Raw genomic sequence first — 1,096 nt, forward strand, 5'->3', positions numbered from 1 at the left:
AGGAGACACACTGGGAAAACACTGATATAAAGAAATAGTTATAGTTCACAATGCATTGTCATCACGAGCGAGCAGCGCCATCTAGGGGCGGAAGACGGTCACGTCGGTTTAAATTCCCCCTCCCAGGCGTCTTCTCGCTGCAATCATTGTCATCATCATCACGCCCCCTGGCGGCTGAAGGCTGTAAACTCCTATTTTTTTTAAAACCCCCCTCCTCCTCCTCCTCCTCCCCAATAAGATCCTGCCTTTGCTGGATGCGCCTGAGCTGGCAGTCTGGAGAAGGGAGCCGAGGAGGAGAAGCAGGACTGTGCAGATCAGAGGGGTCCTGCACATCCCCCCCCCCTCCTCCTCCTCCCAATAGTCATAGGGGACAAGGTGTGAGGGGCTTATAGATATATACAGTGACACAGCCTGGGAGAGGGGAGCAGCCGGCAAAAATGGGCAACCGAGGGATGGAAGAGCTGATCCCGCTGGTCAACAAGCTCCAAGATGCCTTCTCTGCCATCGGACAGAATGCCAACCTGGACCTGCCCCAGATCGCTGTAGTCGGGGGTCAGAGTGCTGGCAAGAGCTCGGTCCTGGAGAATTTCGTGGGCAGGTAAGGAGGATGCCCCATTCATTGCAGCAGTGTTTCCCTACCAGGGTGCCTCCAGCTGTTGCAAAACTACAACTCCCAGCATGCCCGGACAGCCGAAGGCTGTCCGGGCATGCTGGGAGTTGTCGTTTTGCAACAGCTGGAGGCACCCTGGTTGGGAAACACTGCATTGCAGGCTGCAGGATTAGAGCAGATTTACATGGCTGTGTCCATCAGGACTGCAATGAATAGTGGTGCAGAACAGGAGCAGTCACCTTCAGCCATACATTGGGTCAAGCCCCATCCTCCATCCGCATAGAGATGGCGGTATAGTGCTTTATAGCATTCTGATTGATGGATTATAAAATAGGATTGATGTAAGGGGTTAATATGCAGCGATGGTTTTGGTGGTGGTGGGGGGGGGGGGGGATATAGAGGAAAAATGGAGGAGGTGCTGAGGAATACAGTACAGTATGTCACCGCAATGGAGGAAAAAGGGAGGGGGCCGACCGAACCAATGTC

At 53.7% G+C, this 1,096-nt stretch overlaps 1 protein-coding gene across 18 annotated transcripts in view; it reads left to right on the top strand.

The window, feature by feature from the left end:
• The first annotated feature begins 260 nt into the window (after positions 1 to 260).
• DNM1 (dynamin 1) overlaps positions 261 to 1,096 on the top strand; it is a 121,820-nt gene continuing 120,984 nt past the window's right edge. For 10 of the 18 annotated variants that reach the window (XM_056538716.1, XM_056538724.1, XM_056538723.1 and 7 more), the window contains exon 1: positions 265 to 598. In XM_056538716.1, coding sequence (XP_056394691.1) covers positions 438 to 598 — 161 coding nt within the window. In that variant the 5' untranslated portion in view covers positions 265 to 437. Of the gene's footprint in view, positions 599 to 1,096 lie in introns of all 18 variants that reach the window. The other 8 variants (XM_056538708.1, XM_056538710.1, XM_056538713.1 and 5 more) reach the window with 4 other exon arrangements.

This window comes from Hyla sarda, chromosome 9, assembly GCF_029499605.1.
Source record: "Hyla sarda isolate aHylSar1 chromosome 9, aHylSar1.hap1, whole genome shotgun sequence".
Taxonomy (NCBI): Eukaryota; Metazoa; Chordata; class Amphibia; order Anura; family Hylidae; genus Hyla; species Hyla sarda.